Genomic DNA, 19233 nt, shown 5'->3' with positions numbered 1-19233 from the left:
AGAGAAAGCCATAAAGGCACTTTCCTGCACTACTTGTTAGGTTAGACACACATCTAAATATAAATGTTCTTTACTTGTGCTGCACCAGGATGTAAAACACGTTTCTAGGCAAGAGCTCTCCAAGCATATCCAGAGAATTAACAGCTTTCCTGTTTTGAACTGGGCTTTAAAACTTTTGGCAGCATATGAAAAATATGGAAATAATCAGAACTGTTGTATGTGACACTGGAGTACTTGGAACACATAAAACCCTCTCAATAAAGGTATCGAATCATAGGCATTAACTGTTTATAAATTAGATGTATGCTGTACTTCCACCAACTGCTTTATGCTTTCGTCTGCATTAAATTTAGAAGTAGTAGGGCATCTTTATGATTAAATAATAAGTGTATAAGATTAGCCTTGAAAAAGTCCAGCCTAAAGTCAGATTAAAAAAATATTTTCTTGCCCTTTAAACCAATCAGCTCTGAAACTACACCCTTAAGGTCTAAAGCCTTCACCTGTGCCTCAGCCATGCTGGTCTGGCTCCATGTTCCCAACATATGGCACATGCCAGCTGCAGGAGTTCCAACACAAATCAACACATTTGAAGACAAAAAATACTCATGTCCATGTAGCCTGATCACAGGAACACATGCTGCAGACTGTTCCATTCAGTTCAAGAATTTGATGAAGTGGATTTGCTGGAATTAGACTACGTCTTTTAGGAAAGCCAACAGCCTCAATTAAAATTCTTCAACCCACTCAAACCTGATCCAATGGTTAAAGTCAAGCAGCTGAAATTCAGAGCTTTTTTAAAAATTCAACCACATAATTAGAGAATTGCAAGGGGCCTATAATTTACAGTTACGTATCCTGCTATTTAAATGCAACTTGCAATTAAATGGCTGAGTCAGCTTTGCAGCAGCACCAGGAACGTGCACAGGGTCAAACAGCTCTTGTCACACCCATGAACTCAGTCCTCAGGTGTTGGAATGTTGGGGGACACAAGACAGATGATGGACTTTGGACCTGGTTAACATAAGAGATTTGATAAAAGGATGCCTTGGCAAAATCAAACAGAACTTTGAGAATTAGACCTGGGTTGCAAGAAGATTCAATCAAACGGGTTTACCAGAAAAAGGAAATCCCATTAAACTCTGCAAGCAAGGGATGTTGTTATTTGCGTAAGTTTGTGTATGTGATTTTAACTAATCACTGTAGTACACATTACTAGTCTCCCTGAAATAGTATCTAAGTGTTTGTAGCCCACAATAAAATGGGATTCTGATCACCGAGTCAGTCTCTCCCATCTCTCTCCATCGCCGACACTCAGGTGTTCAAAACTACACTGGAGACCATCTCCTGCCATGCATTTCCAGTCCCATCCATCAGGGAAGGCTGCTCTTGTGTGCTGAGCTGGGAAGAGCCTACATGGGCCAGCACACTCCAAGCAGAGCCAGCAGCCTGGGCTTGGAACGTTGCTCTCCTGCCATTCCAAACCACACATACTTGAGCGGTGACAAACGCGGCGGGGGGATAGCGGGACACGGCAGCCCAGAAAACAGACAAACCCTGTCCTGTGGGGCTTCTTCACCCCCCAAAAGAACAATTTGGCTCCTTCATTATGCAAGCACATAAAACCCACACACCAAACAAAACGTGAATGCAAGGTTGCTTACAGATAGAGGTGGCATCTTGGTCCCACCTCCCCCCACACCCCTTACAATATCTACATATTCTCAAGTACATTTGTTTAGCTAAAAAAAAGTCTTGATCAAACTTTTGTAGACTGGAGAACTGAAGTAATTGAGTAACCTGAGAAAGGTTTGGGCTTTTTTTCCATTTTTCTTTTCCTTCATCTTGTAAAAGGTTGTTGGGTTAGAAACTTAACAGACTGTGTGCAGACACTAAAATCATTTCACAATACTCATCTCTGACAACAGGATTTCAAAATCTAGGGGAAGCAAAAACATGGTTCAGCTCATCTGTCTTAACCTCTTAACTGACAGTTAACAAGGCAAAGAGAAATATTTCCCAAAGGAAACACACGCCCAAGATCAGGCTGGCTGGAGATCTTCTTGCCCTCTCTCCCCCAGCTGCTGTCCAGTTTGCAACTGTTGATAACACCTACTGTGGACAGGCTGTATCTCACAGAAGCATGTCAAAACATGAATTTTAAGAATATGTTTCTTCAAATTACAATAGACACACAGCTCAACCAGAAACCTAGCTAACAGCATGACTGGTGTGCTTCTCCCCACCTTCACAGAAATCAGTCAACCTGCACAGTCACAAAATTAAGACATGCACAAGCGAAACACTGAATTTTCTCAGGGATGCAGTTCAATTTCTCATTTAATTTTGTGCATGCAAATACACTTACTATAAATTTCAATCCTTGACCTCTTGGTTTTACAAATCAGGGTAAGTCCCAAATATCGAAGACACACATGTGCAAACTTCCATTTTCAGAACAAAGCCCACCTAGGGTAATTCTTCAGGCTTCCTGCACCTCACTCACACTTCATCAGACTCACTGTTACTGAAACCCTGATGTAGACCCTTCAGAATTCCAAGAGTGGCATAATAAAACACAGGAAATGGAAAAGCCAAATGGGAAGACAAAACAAATAGAAACCCCAACATTTTCCAAACATTTTTCTCCAAGCTTTCTGACAACAAAACTTACTTAGGGCTTTCTTTCACTTCAGCACACAGGTCTCATGTACCTACAAGAGGACTTCTTGGCACAGTAATACAAAGCAAACTCTTGGCCACAAAGAACACAAAGACTCTTCTCTCGAGCAGCACTTCCAGAAATTGGTCCTTCCCCTCTGCCACACTCACAGTCAGTGCTATTCAACACTTACTTATTTTAAGCAAAACCATTATTACTTTGCTGAGCCCACATTACAACAGTAACTGACCACAGGAAGAAGCCACAGCATCTGTCCTGATGTGCTGACACCTCACAGCCACAGGAGTATGGGCACACGCACATAAGGGCACACAGCCACCCCCTTTCATAACTGAGAACTCTGCACTGAATAAAAATTAAAACATAGCAGCACTATATTGATGACAGAACTCTTCAAACCTTTCAATAACTGTTTTTCTACAGCAAAATGGAAGCTGGAGGTAGAGTAGGGAGAATTTGATTTCAACTCTGTGAGGATTCAGTGGCAGAAGTTTAATTTTACTACACACAGCCTTTCTAAAAATTTTGCCTCATCTCATGGTATAGGTTAACAATTCCTACTTTATGCTGCAGCTTTTCCAGGCAGATGTCACTCTTGTTAAAGTATCAGCAAATGCCATCTATTAAACAAAAAACAAATGGAATGCAATGGGCTGATAACAGCTCATGTTAACTCTGCTTATTGTTGCTTTGCCTGAGGAAAGATAATCAGTTCAGAAGTTGCAGCAGGCATTAATACACAGTTTTAGAGTCTTATTGATTAGAAATCCCAGCTGGGGGCTGACCTGGGGCTGCTCAGGGTCGTGGTGTCCCTCAATGCCTGCGCGGTCTCCGAGGCGAAGTCCAGCGCTCCCGCCACGGGTTTGGTGACAGTGCCCACCAGCCCCTTGCCCAGGCCAGATATGAAACCACTGACCCCTCCTTCCGTTTTCACACCTTCCACTGTCGATGTTATCACACTTGTCAATCCTCCAACAATACCTGCCAAAGACAAGAGCAGCAGAGAAGTCCAAAATTATTGGCTGTAAAACTTACAGAACCTCATCCAGCTGATGGTCTCTGCTGTTGTACTGGGGGGGACACCCCGACAAAGGCAGGAATGGTGGAGCTGACTCCATGTTCTCAGAAGGCTAATTCCTTATTTTATTATACTATATTATATTAAAGAGTACTATACTAACTATACTAAAGAATACAGAAAGGACACTTACAGAATGCTAAAAGATAATAATGAAAACTCCTGACTCCTTCCAGAGCCCTGACACAGCCTGGCACTGATTGGCCAATGAGGAAAACAATTCACAGCAGAATGCAATGGAACAATCACCTGTGGGTAAACAATCTCCAAACACATTCCACATGAGCAAAACACAGGAGAAACAAATGAGATAAGAATTGTTTTCCTTTTCTCTGAGGCTTCTCAGCTTCCCAGCAGAAAGATCCTGGGCAAAGGGATTTTTCAGAGAATGTGAATGTGACACTCTGCCTACACAGTTTATTGTCCATTTCATTAATACACAAATTTTCAAACTGAATTACACCAACCAATAACTTTATACTTTGTATATGTAGTATACCTATACATATGCACAGACCATATTATACCACACAAAAATATTTAATTAATCATTAAAAATGTGTATTTAAATGTATTTCTATACTGGCTCATTTCCAGCTGCACTTAGACCAAGAGTCCTCATCTGTTGCACAGGTTAAGTGGTTACCTAGGATGTGACAAAATTCCATCACCACAAAAGCTGGTACAATTTGAGACAGAAAACAGTGCATTTCTCCACTGGATGAAGTTAATTATTTTAAACTGGCACTTAAAATGTCTTTAAAGTAATTTTAAGTGACTTTAACTGTGATGCTGACGACAGACATTTCTGTGCACATTTCCCTTCCAGAGAACTTCAGTGCTCTGAGAAATCAAGCACCTTCTGAGGTTTCAAAAGACTGGGAACAGTTCACATTATCTGAGAACACACTTTGGAGATTTCACATCTTCATGATTAAAATATCAGTTTCTAGTGCCCTGGCTGAAGCACTCACCTGCCCAGCTTCCAGCAGCCCAGGGCTCCTCTGAGGTCTGTAAGTCAAGTACAGACCAGGCAGATCTAAACTGCCAAACTCAGGAAGCACAAAGTATTTAAATCTCTCCTCTTCAGTAACTATAGTTTATGATTAAATCCTGTCTGTTGAAATGTAGTAATTAGCAGTTCCTTTATTTAAAAAAAAACAGAATGGGAAGCATTTAAAAATGCCACAGACTTAGGACTAGAAGAGTCTCACTAATTACTGGATAATACAACACAGTGAAGTGCTTTCATAATGGACTTTTCAGTACAGATTCAGATAATTTGGATTTCCTGTGTTTCTACCAATTTATGGCAGACTGTTCAGCACATTAGTGTGAGAGGAACCTTTCATGATTCATTTCACACCTACACAGTGTCTCTGTGTGACCAAAGCAAAAGGACTTTTCTCAGCATAGAAAAGATCCTCTTTTAGTCAAAGCCAAATCAGCTTTGCACAGGCTGCAACAGTTACATTTAACATTTAAATAACTGAGCCAAGATGATGCAAAATATAAATATTTGATTTAAACTTGGCTTGTATTGATTTAACCTTCTTCAACAGATAAATCATGAACTAAATTGATGTGAAGTTCTGGCCAAATTAAAACTAGTCCACTACCCTTTACACAAATAAATGTCTCTAGTTCTTAGTACACTGAAAAAAACCCACAAAATAACCCAACTGGTGAAATGTAACTTTAAACTGATGTACTGATTCCAAGGAAATTCAGGCTTCTGGAACTAAAAGCAAATATAAGAAAGCTATAACCCAGCCATACTAATTTTTTTTTAAATGTCTGGCCCTCAAAAAAAACTGTTTCTGTGGGTATTTCATGCCTCTACAAAGCAATGGATGTTTCAGATGAACTTTCCTTGTAATTTTAATTGGCAAAAAAAGCTTTTACTTGCAGTTACATGTGAAAAACCCTGTTTATTAAATGTAGTTTCTGTTGACTTGAAGACCAAACAATGCCCCCACCCTGACCTGCCAGCACTGAAATTCAAGCATAAAGCCTCTGACAGCTCCACTGCCCAGGCTTCTAGCAGTACCAGCCACTGTTCTCTGCAATCTGATCATCCCTTTCAAGAGAGAAATGAGTTAAAATTACAGCTAAGGGTTACCATGTGCAAGTCCATGGATTCCAGCTACAAGGTGCTCTCCACTGGTGGCAGCATGATACCGGATGTATTCCCGCTCTGTCTGGTGTCTGTTGTCCATGATCTTTCCCAAACCATCCGACAAAGTCCCAGCAAACTGCAAGAGAAGACCCTTCCTGTTATTGGAAGAACAGAAGCTGTTTCTCCTAAGTAGATTCACTGCAGAAAACTCCTAGATCCTACTTGTGAAATGCACAAGTACACAACTCATTTTGATACATAACAGAATCCATCCAATCCTTCTGCCATGGAGAAAGCTCAGAACTGTGTCAACAGGTGCAACTGGAATCCTGAGGTGACAAGGAGGTGCCCCAACTACTGTGGTCAAGCCAAAACAAATCAAGTCTCTGAAAGATGCACCAAAAGCAATGCCCATGACTCAACTGCAACCCCTCAAAACCTAAAAGGAATGCTATTTAGATATAAAGCTTTTCCTCTGCAAAGATATGTGCAAAGCTTCTAGGCAAATATGCCTGCCATGAAACTACAACATTTTTAAGAGCTAATTAAATTATTTACAGTAACTCAGGGTAGAAGTGGCTGTGTCGTAGAAGGAGTTGGAGCCAGGCCACACTCATGGCACAAGGTGGGGACATCCTGACAGGATTCCCAGCTGTGCTGGGAAGTGTTGTCCTGGCTTAAAGGACAGATGTCTGCCAAGGAAGGCAGGAATTGGAGAATGTGAACCCCCCCGCCCTCCCCCAAATAACTTTGAAATTACTGGACTTTCAGGAAAAGATATAGTATACTAGTATACTATAGGTATAGCAAGACTATACTAGTATATACATGATATACTATATATATATAGTATATCACGTATATAGTATATATATAATATATACCATATATTGTGTATATATAGTATATGATATATATACTATATATAGTATATCACATATATACTATATATATAATATATACTATATATTGTGTATATATAGTATATATGATATATATACTATATATAGTATATCACCTATATACTACGTATAGTATATCATATATATACACTATATATATAGTATATATATAAGACATATATATACTTATATATAAGTATATATATAGGTATACATATATATACTTATATATCTATAAAAGTATATATGTAAGACATATATATACACACACACTATATATATAAAGTCTTATATATACACTCTATATATATAGAGAGAGAGAGAGAGAGAGAGAGAGAGAGAAAGAGAGTGTATATATAAGACTTTACTAGTATATCTATGTATAGCAAGACAAACAAGCAGCCAGGATGGCAGCAACACCAACCAAAAGCAGAGCCCCAGTCCCAGTCCCAGTCCCAGTCCCAGTCCCAGTCCCAGCCCCAGCCCCAGCCCCAGCCCCAGCCCCAGCCCCAGCCCCAGCCCCAGCCCCAGCCCCAGTCCCAGCCCCAGCCCCAGCCCCAGCCCCAGCCCCAGCCCCAGCCCCAGCCCCAGTCCCAGCCCCAGCCCCAGCCCCAGCCCCAGCCCCAGCCCCAGTCCCAGTCCCAGTCCCAGCCCCAGCCCCAGTCCCAGCCCCAGCCCCAGCCCCAGCCCCAGTCCCAGTCCCAGCCCCAGCCCCAGCCCCAGCCCCTCGGGCTCCTTCCCCTCGGCGCAGTTCCGCTCACAGCCAGCAGGGGCGCTGCTGGCTCCCGGCCGGGCGGGGCGGGTGCGGTGATTCCCCCGCGCCAGCAGGGGGCGCTGTGGCGGCTCCGGGTCTCCCTCCCGGGGCTGTGGCGGGTGGGCCGGCAGAGACCAAGGGGCTCCCTGCAAACTCCCGGGGGCAGCTGGGCCCGGGGCCCTCTGCATGGCCAGAGGGACTGCAGCTGGAACCTCGGAGCCGCAGGCTGCCACGGCAGGGGAGGGCAGATCCCCGGGTGGCAAACACGGTGTAGCAGAATGTTCGTAGCAGGCGCTGCGGAGGTCGGCGGTCAGGCAGACATGCGATGTCGAGTTAAAGCGCAGTGGGAAACCAAACAGCAGCAGAAAAGCAGCACGGCTGGGCAGCAGCAGGCAGACACCCTCAGTCCGGATATCCCAGCAGGCAACAGCTGGGAGAACTCCCTCAGAGAGCCTCAGGGTGCCAAGTTTTCCCCTGAGGCACCTGGGCAGATGGTGAGGGCCCTTTCTAGCGAGCTCGGCATTGATGAGGTCCCAGTTCAAGGGCCACTCTGACCAGCAAAGCCTCACTCACGGGATGAGAAGCAGTAAAAGACAGAACTCTGTGCTGGCGGTGAATTCTCCCCTCAGCAACCACAGCCCATCTCCCCTTCGTTCCAGAGAGAAAGTGAGAGAGAGCTGAGCCCTTCCCAAGAGAAAGCCCCCTTAGCTCAGAGGGCAGCCAACTGTACCCTCCTCCCTCCTCTCCTCATCCCAGCATATCTTTTGTGTCTCTTAAGAATTGTCATTATCATCTCTTAGGCAAAAAATGGGAGAAAATTCCCTGAGAGAAAATTAAAAAAAAAGAAAAAATCCTAACCTCCAGCAAGCGTCAACAGGTACCAAACCAAAAGCTCAGGGGAACCCTGAGTGTGTGTGTGGAGCATTTTGAGTGCTTACACTACCTTGAAAAGTGTGGGGGAGGACTGGAGACATACATGCTCATGGATGAAAGGGAACATTATGTTCAAACAAGATTTGTTCTGAGAACTCTGACCATTGCTGTGTGCAAGTCAATGGAAAAGCACCAAATAAAAATTATCTGTTGTGATCTGCTGACCTTTAGTCTAATGTAATCAGACAGAAACCAGAAGCTTGGTGGAAGGAAGGAGGCAAGAAAAGGAGACAAAAATCCTGAAACCTTGCCTTGTATTCACAATATTATTAGAGAAAATTCCTAGAAGGAATTTTGTTGGAGTACTCTCCAAAAACGATCTGGTTTTTGATTATATGTAGTTGGACACCTCCTGTACCACTATCAACTACTATCAGCATTTGTATCTCCTTTCAAGAAATTAACAAACTTCTTCCTCTCCATCCCTGTGGAAGGACTGGGGCTGGGGAATGGACCAGGTACCACAGGAGTGTCAAAGACACTCAGGGTGCTGAGGTCCCCAGTGTCCTGCATGACAAAAGCTCTTCCAGGACACGGACCTCACTGTGTAAAGGACCAGCCTATGTCTCATGGACCATCTCCTCTGCACCCACAGCAGCCACAGTAAAACCCCTCCATAGCTCAGGTGTGCACCAGAGGACAACTGAGACCTGGTGTGAAACCCTGATACACTGATTATTAAAAAAGAATCAGACAAACAGTTCATTTATGGGCCCAGTGCCACAATGAAGTTCCCCTCCTTTCTCTGCTGTTTCTTCTAAGGCTGTGTTTCTTTTTCATTAATGACACAATGTCCTGGTTTGAAACACTCCTTTTCAGCTTAAAGACAAACCAGTCCAGTGGCTCCAGTTATCTAAACAAATAGATTTTAACAACAGGGATGAAAATGAAATCCCATGACCTTTCTTGTGACTTGATCGTATGGAGACTAAACAGTGATCATGGACTGAGTTACTTCTGACCTTGTTATGAACTTAATGCAGATGTTATTTAAAAAAAAAATTAGCCTAGAAATACAAACTGACCTGAAGCTATCTATGAACTGTGTTTAAGGTTAGGTTTCTTTCTGGAAAAATACTTTGCTTATGTGGATTAGAGTAGTTGCTATAAAGATTGAAAGGCTCAACAGGTCTTCAAAATTCAAACCTCATTACACAATCTCTCAAGACCTGAAAATGCTTTTTCAAGAAAATGTTTTAGAAGTTACAGTAGTGCATCACTGGGCAATCAGCCAGAAGGAAAAACCAGCTTATTGATGAGAATTGGTAATCTCTCTTTACAGCATTCCCCCCACCTGCACCCACACCCACACTTTCCAGCTCCAATACCCCAGCTCTTCCTGTGAATACAATCCAGTCTTTCCTCACATATCCCTTCCTCCATGACACAGAATCTGACACCTAACTGTCAATAGTAATCCTGTTTACATGGAGACAGAATTTTAATGCAATGGTGTATTTTTCTTAGTAAGGAGGAAAAAGAAAAAAATCCCACGCACATAGTTTAAAAGTCAAACTCCATTAGCTGTAAACCCAAAGTTAAACAGGGACATTTTTGTTTGTGTTATTTAGAAAATAGCATTAAATTATAGATGTAAGAAAAACAATTTAAGGATCTTAACGTACCAAACGTACCATGAAATGTTTCCATTCTGCCCTGATTCAGGTGACAAAATCTGAACTCGGCACACATTAGTTACAAAACATGAACTTCATGTTGAATTACTTTTTGAAGCAGCTCCTTCTCCCCCCTCCCCCGGGACTGTTTGTTTCCTGGCCTCATCTAATACAAACTGCAGCCAAACCTTTGTCAGCATCTGCACCATTTGCAAACCAAGGGCTTTCCTCAGTGAGTGGGTCCCTCCTGAGTCATCTCCAGCTGGGACCAGCCCCCTCCTGCTCTGTGGTGCAGTTTGCCGGTTAGAGGTGAAATGCCAGGGAAGATAAAACAAGGGGATGTCCCACAGGCATCAGGAAGGGCTGCTAGGCAATGGGGCAACTCACCCTTGCTGTGTGAGGTTTAGACTTGTATTTGAATAAAGGTTCAAACTGTGGTGTCAGAGTTACCCTGATTCCTGATCTGAATCACACCTACATCCATCCTTATCACCCACCACAGGTAATACCACCTGAGTGAAATAAACACCTGCTGGGGATCACAATTTGACACTTCTTTTTAACTTTTCTCTGCACCTCAGAAATACTTACCCTGAAATGTTTTTTGCAGTCTGTTGCAGTTAATAGGATTGTATCTACCTATACAATAAGGAAATTAAACATTTCTAACATTAACAACCCACAACTAACAAAACACCTGCACAACTCCTCCTGCCCAGTCTATCTAGGTTATAATCACTGTATTGAGAACAAGTTCCTCAGCTGTTACCTCATGGTCAGAAACCTAAGCAATCATTAGAAATTTAAGGAGTTTAAGTCCAGCTTAAACTCTGAAGGGAGATTTGAACAAGCTGAAGCACAAAAGCAGACCTACCTTTGCCCCCTATGTGTCTTGCTTTTAGATGCCTCCTTTGGGGAGTGCAATGTCAGCTGCTGAGGTTGAGATTTTAAAACTTGTGAAAGAGCAGACATGGTGCCTTATTGAGCTGTTAACCCAGTCACACAGCAAACAGGCTCCAGATAAACGAAGGTGACACCAAAAGTGCAACCCAGCCTTGTCTTCCTCAGCTTTTGTTAATAAGGTGTGACCTGGTAACTTCAAAGCCTACTCAAAACCATGCAAATGCCAACATAACTAAACACAACAGTCTGTGGAACAAACATGAAACTAATCAAGGGACTTGTAAAAACCAACTCCCTCTTCTCTACCCTAATTTCCATCAGATCTTTGTCTACTTGCTGATGAAAAAAAAATAAAGATTAGTCACTTGGTCGTTTATCTCTGCATTCTTCTCATTTCAGACATCTCTGCCTTGAAACAGAACTGCAACATAATACATTAGTTTCAGCTAAGGGAAGTTACCTGCTTCCAGACCAAAAGGCTCCTGATGTTTCTGGATGAAGCCAGTCTGCACAAGGAACATGTAGAAGTGGGTATTTCACTTGTCAACCTGGCCTCTCCAAACAGAGGGGAATAGGAGCCTTCCACACTACTCATTAAAAGCTCTGTCATTTCATGTATTTAAAACAATTCAACTTATCATCAGTATGTATTGTTTAATGCTTTGACAGAAGGAGAACCCCTCCTAAAAGCCCCAGGCAGCTGAGCATTTGTCCACTGCATTCACAAGATACCCTCTGCCCCCTCCCACCCTTTTTGTCCCCAGAGCAGATGGTTCTTCCTGCACTTTCCTTCTACAGAGGGACGCTGATCTTTTCTTCCAGATCTTCACTCTGAAGACCCTTGGATCCCTGGTTTTCATCCCACACCAGTTCATGGATGATATGAAGCTACTGACTGGTAACACACAGCAAGCAGAGAACAACCCCCACTGCACTTCAGCCTACCTGCTGGAACGTAAACTCATCCTCCCAAGGAGGGGGAAATATGACATTTTCCTCCAAATTCCAGGACTTTATGCTACTGTGCACACTATCTTTTCATGAGCATGCTAACCACAACCATTGAAGATGCTATTGCAATTCTGCAAGCCTGGGGCATGCTGGGCTCAGCCTCCTCCTCTGAAGACTCAAGTAAATCAATGATTCATCATTTCTTGTTTTACATTTACACAGTGTCAACAATCAATACTAACTCTTCACCAAGATCTGCAAAAGCAGATGAAATACTATCTGTACAAGAAACTGATTTATTCATGTTTGGGGTTACTTGGTCTTTTGTTTTTCTTTTTAAAGGCACAAAAATTAAGGAAGTTTTACCACAAAAACCTTTTACCACTGACTACATATCCCTTGCTGTTTCAAGCAATAGAAGAAAAACAAAACCACCCATATACAGTGTTTGTGAACCAAAGCTGGTGCCAAACAATTAAGGCTTATGGGGCACAAAAAGAATTCAAAGCAAATGAACACTCGACTTTGGACTGCTTGTTCCCTCTAAGCCAGATGCATGAAGCACACAGCATGGAAATAAGTTTTAAGTAATCTTTTAAAGTCTTTTTAAGCTCTTGGCACTGCCTGGTTCTCTAAGGACATCCCAAAAGGATAAATACACAATTATGACCTGAGTCCAAACATTCCATTGTAATTCTAGCATTAGAGAATGGTACATCTACAAATATTATTGACTGAGCAAAGCAGAACATTCCAAGCTGGAATGTTAAGGGAGAAAGTGATGAAATTAAATATAGATCACTTACAAATTCTGTGCAAACCTCACAATGAACTGTGTGTAAATCAGAAACCAAAGGGTTTATTTGGTTCTCATCTTTGCTTTGCAGAACTCATTTAGAAAGGAGTTCAATCCTTTGTGGTCACTTGTGTTGTAGCAACATCATTTAAAATCACCTCTATTCCTACAACTCTACAACCTGTTGAAGGTATTTTAGAGGAGGCCAATTTTTATGCTGATGTCTGTTTTTATGCTGATTTCTGATAAATTACAACAGTTACAGATCAAGCGTTTGCCTATGGAGGCAAAAAATCCTCACAATGTACATGCTCCAGGCTAAGGAGACATATGTATATGCTGTTAGGATTTGTGGTTAAAAAAGGTCATCCTCAAATCTTGCTGCTATTCTTTGGAAAGTGCAAAAATCAAAAAGCCCTGCCAGATTCTTGGATATACACAAGGACTGGGTGCAGCGGGACAGATAAAGTTGTCCAGTAAATTCTGCAGCCCAAATTTCCCTGCTTTTACTGCAATGTCTCAGGATTGAAATGTAATATATTTCTGTGACTTACCATAAAAATAACTTTTAGAGCAACCTCTTGGCTAATCAGCACACACATTGTTATAGAGTGGAAGCAGTATATATTCAGTTTTACAAATTGGCCACCAGTAGGCACAGACAACAAACACAGCTTCCTCCCTTCCTATCACTGTGGTCAATGGTGTGTTATACTGGGACTAAAAAGTAAAATGCCTTTATTTGAAAACATAACAGGAGTTTGTTTGTCAGGTTTCAAATGAAGCTGTTCCCCAAAGTACTTCTGTCATCTCGTTGGTCAGTCTCTTAAAAATTACTTGGGGCATTTTAGCAGGGAAGATTGTGAATTCAGTTATATTTATATGCTCTAGACTTTTACACTTTCCTTTACACATCAAGACAGACCAAGTCAACTCTTCGATCCAGTCCTAACCAGAAAGGACAGTTCAGGCTGAGCCTCCAAGGCATTTATAACCCAGCCAAGCTGTGCAGAGAGAAACGAGTCCTGGCACTCTGAACAGCACCGACACACTCTTAATTTGGAAAATACTAAATCAGCAAAAAGCGATAATCAGCTTCTCATTTTCAGAGCAACATAAACTTTGACCCTCTCCAAATTACTGACAACCATGAGGAGCCGCCGGCTTTTCCTACTGAACAAACATGTTCCTTGAGATTCCCTGCAGCATTCCCCACCCCTATTTATGTCATACGCCCAAAGTAAAGGAGCTTTAATTAGCTCACATCCCATCGTTAACTGAGCTTCCTAATGCATGCTGACAAGGGCTGCTGGCGGCCGCGGGAAGCCCTGCTGGGCCGGCGGGAGGAGCCCGATCAGCCGCGAGTCCCGGGGGAGCTCCGGGCCCGCCGTGCCCCGGCAGCGGGGGCGCTGCCCGGCCCCTCCCGGGAGGCCGCGCCAGCAGGTGCCCGCTGGCAACAGTTTTGTGTTACAGGCCTGAATGAGTGATCCCTGCAGGAACCGCCGGCTGTTTTCACAGACACACAAGGCAGTCAAAAGTCCACAGCGTGAACTTGGAATGACCCCAATTGCGGAGTCACTGGCGGGTTCATCTGGAGGACAACTGTGCTTTATTAAACAACTAATACTCTTAACAGATAATTCCCCTCCCCCCGGCCTTAACTCTTACCAAACCTGAAGGTCTTCAAGTTTGTTTATTTTTTGGGAATGGAATTATTTGCCCTCCTTCCCCCCCTTCCTTAAATGCCTCAATATACAGAAAATCAGAGAAAAAGCCTCAAGAGCTCCAGTACCTTGAGTTAATAGGTAACAACAAAGAGAAACCACATTAGGTTTGGTTTTAACATCATCTTGACCAGCTCTCTTGATTCTGATTTCCAAAAGCACTTCCATCTGCACTAACTGCAGCACTTAGGCTCTTTCCAGACAATTTCTTTTTCTGCCATGACCACCTGTGACCACACTTGGGATCTGAAAAAACCTCCTGTTTAAAAACTAACAGGTTTTTTCAAAGAAAGCCCATGCAAGCACATTAACTGGACCTGCCATCCTGTGTGTGTGTGTGTGTGTGTGTGTGTGTGTGTGTGTGTGTGTGTGTGTAAATAGTGAACATCTCTGAGGTATTTGGATCTCCTGGTACAGCTTGGCCTTCTCCCCTGCACATAGAAACACTATTTTCACTCCTCACAGATACACAGCTAAGCAGCTTCAAGTTTAAGTCTGTACTATTTAATATTCTACTCAACTCTACAACTTTAAATGCACAGTAGGGAGGTGCACTGAGCCATTTATCAAGACTGAAACGATGAATTTCAAACCCACACCCCATTTTTTCTCCTTCAGATGCTAATGGTGATATATGGGATAGATGTGCCTGTCTGCCTGACATGTAACCACTCAAAAACTGCAGGTTAAAACTAAATTTCATTTCATCTATGATAAATGCTTATTTCCAATGTCACAGTTTATGACTTGGCAACTCTTTGCATGCCTCATCTTAAATTCTCCTTTGCTCACTGAATTCTCCAATGAGTCAGCAAAACAGGAACAGTACATTTTATTTTACAGGAAAATCAGCTGGTAAACCCCTCTGAAATGAAGCTCTAGAGCTGATGTAAAACCTAAAGCTCTCTAATCTCTCTTTTTACCAATTGTCCAATGGTCACCTGTACATTCCTCTATCCAGCTGTGCATCTCCATGTATGCAGTTGCTGCATTGTTACAGGACTCTCATGGTCAATTGAGCAATCTCTCCTGGGTAAGGCTCATCCGAAGCTGCCACCAATGTGTAGTTTGCTTTTGAATGGGGCACATTTAGGACATTAAGTCCACATGAAACCAGTTCTTCCCACAGAATATATCACTATTTCTGTTCAATCTACCTATACCCATTTCTCCACATAAAAATACACTGGAATAAAGTGTTCACTTTGTGCAAGAAGCTGTGTAAATTGAGAAGAAAACTTTTAACCTAGATGCTGGCCACACACGTTTAATCCCATGGTACAAATGAAAACCAGGAAGAAATACTTCAAACTTCTCAAAGATGATCCTTTATCCCAAAACCTCTTTCAAAGATACTAGTTACAGATACCAGATGTTCTGCACATTAAAACTGACACTTTCCATGGCTTTTGATTGCCACTAATTGGTCATAAAACTTGCTGTCTTTTGAAACTGGCAGGAAATGGGGAAATGGCCTCATCTGTAATATCCCTCATGTACTCAGCATTTCTGCCTGGGAATTTCAATTGCTTTCCACCTCATAATCTACACATTTTGATACTGATTCTCACTGCTCGTGTGAACCTGCAAGTCTGTGGATGAAATGCAAGTTAAACTGAAGATGATCTGCAGTGCCACCTGGACGGGCTGCAGGAGCCTCTATGCTACACTGGGAAAGATAAAGATTACACAGAAGAAAATGAAAAAAAAAAAAAAGCTACATTTGACCCAAAGCGTATGAATCAAATCTGGAATAGAATAACTTACAGTAAAACCCACTATTTCAATACCTCAACTACCCTTTGTAAGGGATGGCTGCCAGCTTTCCTGAAGGAAAACACAAATTCTAATCTGTAAGGTTGAAGATGGCATGTATTCTGGCCTTCCTCACCTTTATCCAGTGAGACTGACACTAGCCACACACATTCTGCTCTCAGGAGTTAAGGAAAAGAGCAAGGAATCAAAGAAACACCATGAAAATGTAGAGCAGTAGGACACTCAGCAAACTCAGAACCCAAACACCACCATGACCTTTCTACAGCATCACTGGATGATTCTGTTTAAGACTCTCCTGAGGAAAACACCACCATGTATTTCTCTCTCAGGCTTCATGTACAAAGGCTTCTGTTAGAAGTTCCCTGACACCAAGATATGATTTTATTTTCAGCTACTTCCTTGGCATTTTGATGTTGCTAGAGCTTAACTGCAGTTAGTCCCAAGATGGGAGAATGGTAGCTGTTCTTGCCTCTGAATGGTATCAAACAGGAGTGATTGATTAAGTGAACTAAGAAGCTTTAAACAAAAGGAAATCATCAGCTTTGATTTTTTAGAAACCTTTCTCTCTGTTTTTGGGTAGAGCCTGCTCAAACTGGACCTTCCTTCTGTGCTCTGGTACAGCCATTTCTCATTGTATTTACTGCCAACTTTGTTAAAGTTAACATTCATGCAAGTCAAACACTTGTTCAAGATTTGTTTTTAAATAATCCCTTTATTGCTTCCTCTTTATTTTCCATTCAGTTATCTTTATCTTCCTGTCACTGCCAACCACTTGAGATTCTGCTTTGATTTATCTCACAAGGAGGGTTAAAATTTCCATTTCCCTTTGTGCTGCTTTCATGCTCCTGTTCTACAAATGCCTCCAGGCCAAATACTCACCTGGAGCATCCTCACTAGTCTTAAAGTTTTCTTATCTGGTTCTAACACCTCACCTCTCTTCCTGTCTCTGTTAAGCACTAAGCACCTCTGCCATCAGTCTGAACTCAGCTGAAATAAATAGATGGAATGAAAGTCCAGGGCAGAAAGGTTCATCAGCCATAAAAGAAAACAGACACTCAAATGCAATTTGCTGCAACTCTGCTCTAGGGAAGTTTTGGCATGTCAGGTGCCTCCTTCTGGAAGGAAGCTTGTCTCCCAGAACCCTGCTTGCTTCCCAAAAACCTAACAGGGAAATGCAGCTCTGACTGATGGTTTACCTTTCCTTAAGAAGTCTAATTAAAATGGAAACGTCAAAGTTCAGTATGAAAATAAGGCTCTTTCATGAAGTTCATGAAATTCTTTTTCTCAAGAGGAAGGGAGGTAAAGAACAATTTCTTCCATCCTGTATCTTATGACCTAACAGAGTCATAACAGCTACACTACTATTTGCTCATAATTCCTAAAAGATAAGAGAATTTGTGGTATAGGTAGAAAGAAATCAGACACATTAAATACAGTATTGACAAGTTGTCAATCTTTTCAATCCTTCACCACCAGGAATTTCACCATGTCAGCATAACACCTATAACAGATACAACCACACTTATTTTCCATTTCAGAACACAAGCTACAGAACAGTTTTGTTCAGCTGCTAAATCAGTGTTCAATATTCATTTCTAATTGAAACACATCTGAAACAGGGGAAATTTAGGATTTAGTTCTATCATGCCTAACGGGGGAAATAAAAAAAGTGTGGATGCCAAGAATGTGAGACATTTCTACGCATATGGCAACTATAGAAGGCTCCATTCAGGGGGAATGTAATTCCCTCTGGTGTCTATATTTAGGATCAAAGAACTTTTTAAAATACAGAACTTGGAATCTCCAAGGGATAAAAACTACAAAACTGTCTGTAGTGAACTTTATTTAACCTAAGGTTTTGTGCCAATTTAAATACACTGCAGCTCTCCACTTGAAAGAAGGCATTACCCACTGCATGCTCTGAAATGCATGGAAAAGCCATTACAGGGATAATCAGCACAACTATAAAATAGAAAAGCAATAAAATGACAAAACCAGATACAACTCCAATAGCTTAATTCTCGAGTCAGTTGAGCAGTGTTATTTTAAAAGCCATGATTATAGTATTACTCTTTGTTTATCTATCTACTCACACCTTAATAGCTAACTCATCTTAACATCTAGGATAGACTTTTATTTTAGACACTTCATAAGTCAGGTAGTCAAACAACCAAAATGGAGATTGTTGCCAGCCCTCAGTGCCTGTGCAGGACACAGGCTCCTCGAGTTTTGGCTGCTTTAGTCACCAGATCCACAGAATTAGCTGCAAAGACAAGAGCTCTCTGTGGCACAGCTGAATCAGGTGAAAATTTATGCAGTGAAAATACACTTAAAAATACCTTCCTGAAGCACCAATAGCAAGATGAAAATGACCTATTGTTTCAGTTTTGCCTCTCTTGACTAACTCAAATTGCTTTTTCTCTCCACATAATTTTCTTTACCAATACTTTACATATCCTAGACACACTCATAAGGCACAAAGAAGGTAGAACAGAAAGTAAAAGACAAATTTCTGTGTTGTACCACGAACATAACATATCCCAAACTCAACTTGAAATGCCAGTTTTTTTATCCTGTGGACATTCCTGGCTTAGTTTTTGAGCAGATTTAAGTGCCTGAAAGCAGTGCAACACATAAGGAAGAATTCAACCTGACTATTTGAGCCTTTTTTACCATTGTCTTCTATGCAGCAGAATTAAGTTTCAACCTTTGGAAAGAGGATTAATCAAGGAGCTCCACAATGTACTACTAAGCCTTCTTAAATTATGGATTTCTCTCCTTGTTCCAAAAGGACAAAGACATAAACCATATATAGAAAGCTTTGAAAAGGGAACTGTGTGAGACTTGCATCACAGAGACATTTCTGATATTATCAAGGAGAAAGAAAAAAATACCTGGGAAGACAAATAAATAGTACATGGGGTGATTTTCAAAGGTATAAATGGGAAGCAGGCACTCAGCTCCTGTTGAATTTTGAAAGGAGTTCAGCATCCAAGTGCCC

The 19233-nt window shown here is 41.8% G+C and overlaps 1 protein-coding gene across 5 annotated transcripts in view; it reads right to left on the bottom strand.

Moving 5' to 3' along the window:
- Positions 1-19233, bottom strand: part of VPS13D (vacuolar protein sorting 13 homolog D) — a 104818-nt gene that overhangs the window by 19241 nt on the left and 66344 nt on the right. For all 5 annotated transcript variants that reach the window (XM_059866837.1, XM_059866841.1, XM_059866838.1 and 2 more), the window contains 2 exons: positions 5881-6013; positions 3466-3661 (listed from right to left, as the gene is read on the bottom strand). In XM_059866837.1, coding sequence (XP_059722820.1) covers positions 3466-3661; positions 5881-6013 — 329 coding nt within the window. The remainder of the gene's footprint in view (positions 1-3465; positions 3662-5880; positions 6014-19233) is intronic.

Source organism: Haemorhous mexicanus, chromosome 23, assembly GCF_027477595.1.
Source record: "Haemorhous mexicanus isolate bHaeMex1 chromosome 23, bHaeMex1.pri, whole genome shotgun sequence".
NCBI lineage: Eukaryota > Metazoa > Chordata > Aves > Passeriformes > Fringillidae > Haemorhous > Haemorhous mexicanus.
The sequence above is the reverse complement of the archived record's forward strand: the minus strand, read 5'-3'. Positions and strand labels throughout refer to the sequence as shown.